The 3,167-nt window shown below is 43.3% G+C and overlaps 1 protein-coding gene across 1 annotated transcript in view; it reads left to right on the top strand.

Moving 5' to 3' along the window:
• Positions 1-3,167, top strand: part of baz1b (bromodomain adjacent to zinc finger domain, 1B) — a 16,749-nt gene that overhangs the window by 7,965 nt on the left and 5,617 nt on the right. The window contains exons 11-14 of the mRNA XM_010770886.1: positions 539-556; positions 1,168-1,355; positions 1,487-1,601; positions 1,708-1,819. Coding sequence (XP_010769188.1) covers positions 539-556; positions 1,168-1,355; positions 1,487-1,601; positions 1,708-1,819 — 433 coding nt within the window. The remainder of the gene's footprint in view (positions 1-538; positions 557-1,167; positions 1,356-1,486; positions 1,602-1,707; positions 1,820-3,167) is intronic.

The following is a 3,167-nucleotide window of genomic DNA, read 5'->3' as shown; positions in this document are numbered from 1 at the left end:
ACACACACACACACACACACACACACACACACACACACACACACACACACACACACACACACACACACACACACACACACACACACACACACACCATCTGCTGCTACAGCACTCAGTCTGAAAGCAATTGAATTCCTCCCAAAGGTTTTAGTCTCAAGTAGCCTTCTGTTTCTACCAGTCTGGGGAAGAGTGTGTGTGCATTTATGAGCGTGTGTGTGTGTGTGCATGTGACCATGACCTTGGCTGCCTCTCAGGAGGACGATGGAGGTGTTTATTGGTGAGATAGGGAGTTGTGTTTAGTGGAGGAAGAGGTTGATGTTAAGAAAAGGGCAATATCTGGTAGCGCATGGTGTGAATCACGACAAATAATGTGCTGCGATCGAATGTGACTCAACATCTGTTTAATGGTGTCAACTGTAGCTGGGGGGGGTTCAACCCAACTGCTCCTAAAACTAGTCTAACTCGGACGCAGATTGAACAAATGTGATGTTGGCATGTTCTGTGTGGGAAGAGGAGTGTTTGGATGATGGGTTTCTAGTTATAATAATAATAATAATAATAATAATAATAATACATTAACAAAGCACTTTAGGTGCTCAAAGCGCTTAGAAGCAAGTAAAACAAAATAACAACAAAAGTAGAAAGTGCTAAGCTATGTGGAATAAGGGCAAGGGTTTAGTGGATTAGGAGTTGAAGGCAAGAGGGAAAAGGTGAGTTTTGAGGGATTGTTTGAATGATGTGAGAGTGTTGGCGGATCTGACGTGGCTGGGGAGGGGGTTCCAGGGGGGGGCTGCAGCGAAGGCCCTATCACCCCAGGTCCGGAGCTTCATCCTGATGGGCTGCAGTAGGTTAGCTTCAGCAGACCTGAGGCGACGGGTGGGGGTGTGTCGTTGGATGAGGTCACAGAGGTAGGGGGGGGGGGGCAAGGTTGTTGAGGGCTTTGAAAGTGAAAAGTAATATTTTAAAGTCAATGCTGTGTTTGATGGGGAGCCAGTGGAGGTCATGGAGGATAGGGGTGGTCGGAGCGTCGGGTGGAGGTGAGCAAGCGGGCAGCTGAGTTTTAGTATGAATGCAGGTGATCCAAAAAAGTGTGCTGTTGCAGTAATCCAGTTGTCCATTTTAAATAACCTAAGTATACTTTAACCATGGTTGCTTTCTGTCTTTGTTCAGGTACTGGCTTTTCTCTGACGTTGTTCCTGGTCTGTACATTGAGAAGGGCTGGGTGCACGAAAGCATCGACTACAGCTTCACCCCCCCACCCGAGGACAAAGCGGCTGAAGCTGCTGAGCCCGCAGAAGCTGCGGAGGTAGAAGAGGAGGAGGACGGAGAGACGGCTTCCAATCAAGATTCACAGGGTACAGTGTCAACATGTTTGAGAAATAAATGAATACTTACTAAAATATTGGTATTGGTCAAATATTCCTCTGCAACTCCTCTTTTTTTCTTTTTTAAAATCTTTAACGATGAATGACTGTTTATGTTGTAGGAGCTGAAAAGGATGATGGCAGCATCGATGGTGCTATTAGTGAGGGAGCCCAGCAGGGGGCAACAGCAGACGTCTGTATAGAAACTACTATTCCCAACCAGGGGCAGAACCTCTGGTAAGAGCTTGGTCTTTGCCGATCCTTTTCTCCTTCATTTAATTATTTAAATCTGTTCCTTTTTTACACAACCGTTCCTTCAATTCTTCTCCACCTCTGCATTCAGGTTTGTGTGTGAAAACCCAGCCGAGTTGGAGGAACTGGTGGAAAGTCTTCATCCTCAGGGTGTTCGAGAGAGCGGACTGAAGGCCAAGATACAAAACAGGTGCATGGACTCATTATAAGAGATAACTACTTTAACAAACATCCAGTCCCAATGCTCCGCTAACGCATTAGCTTGTTTTATCAGCGTTTAGGGATGTACTGGAGTGATCCAACCGGTGCTTTTCCAAGCTTTTGCTTTCTACTTACTGCTATAAAGAAAAGCCTTTCTTTTGAAATAAGCCTTTTTTGTTGTATCTTTTGGCAGAAATTGAATATATTATTTATAATAATAAGTGATGATGTAAACATGGAGCTTAATCAGAGTTCCCGTTAGAATATCTTTTTGCCGGTCAAAATGTCCGTTAAAGTTTAAATCTTCTGCACAAAATGAGAAAAGTGCCGGTCAAAGGTCTTCTTTCTTATTTATTGAGCTTTCAAACTAATTTATATGATTAGATTTTAAACAAACTAATAATAGTAGATTAACTACATCATTCAAAAGTGAACAGTAACTTATAATAACACGGGAATAATAAACGGAGCGCTCTCTCCCTCTCCTGACAGCCCGTCAGTATCATGCAGCTCGCGGATCAGTAATGAGTGACCCGACAGTAAAACTAAACATATCTATAACTAGTTTAGGTAGTTTGAGAGTTAATTAAAATAGCTACGTGTGATATTCTAACCTGAAGTGTGTGTTTTTGTTCCGCTCACCGCTGCATGTGATCATGGAGAGCTGCGTGTCGACTCGTCAGCAGCAGCTGATCTCGCTCTCCCGTCAGATTAGACTTCACTCGCGTTTATGTCCATATCGATCAGATCTAGCTAGTTTTAGCTAATGATATGACTACCTGCTTATTAAAAGACACCTAAACAATAAGCGTCGCTATGCAACTGGGTGAGGCCACAAAGTATAGCGCAGCATTATGCATTTGTTTACATGCCCACCGGAACCCCGAGGCATTACCAACAGATCAACGCACAATCAACCCATACAGCACATCTCTTTCTCCACATTAAGTGTTAGACATTAGAATTGACTATTCTTGTCTGTCACATACTCTTCTTGTCTGTCACATAAGTGGCACAACTGATGCGGTATTCAGTGTGAGAAAAAGTTTTTAGAGAGTACTTGTCCATGGACAAGTGAGTTTGGCAATTTACTTGTCCGAATACATTTTTCCGAAAAGATCTTTTCCACCTTGGTCCAGAATGGGACCCTTAAATCTACATCATTGGAAAGGCCACGTTAGTAGAAATCTTCCCTTCATATGCACCTAATCAGTTATTTTGTACATTTTCCCACGGTTTTTACGACACCCGGCTAACGTAAGTGGTAGCTGTGTAAGATTTACTGCATCACAACATAGGGTTGTGGGTTATCGGTTTTGGATTTTAACAGGATTTTCCGGTTCTGCTTTT

The sequence above is a fragment of the Notothenia coriiceps genome, unplaced genomic scaffold (genome assembly GCF_000735185.1).
Source record: "Notothenia coriiceps isolate Sejong01 unplaced genomic scaffold, NC01 NC01_scaffold00009305, whole genome shotgun sequence".
Lineage (NCBI taxonomy): Eukaryota > Metazoa > Chordata > Actinopteri > Perciformes > Nototheniidae > Notothenia > Notothenia coriiceps.
Note: the sequence above shows the minus strand (reverse complement) of the source record. Positions and strands in the feature narration are given on the sequence as shown.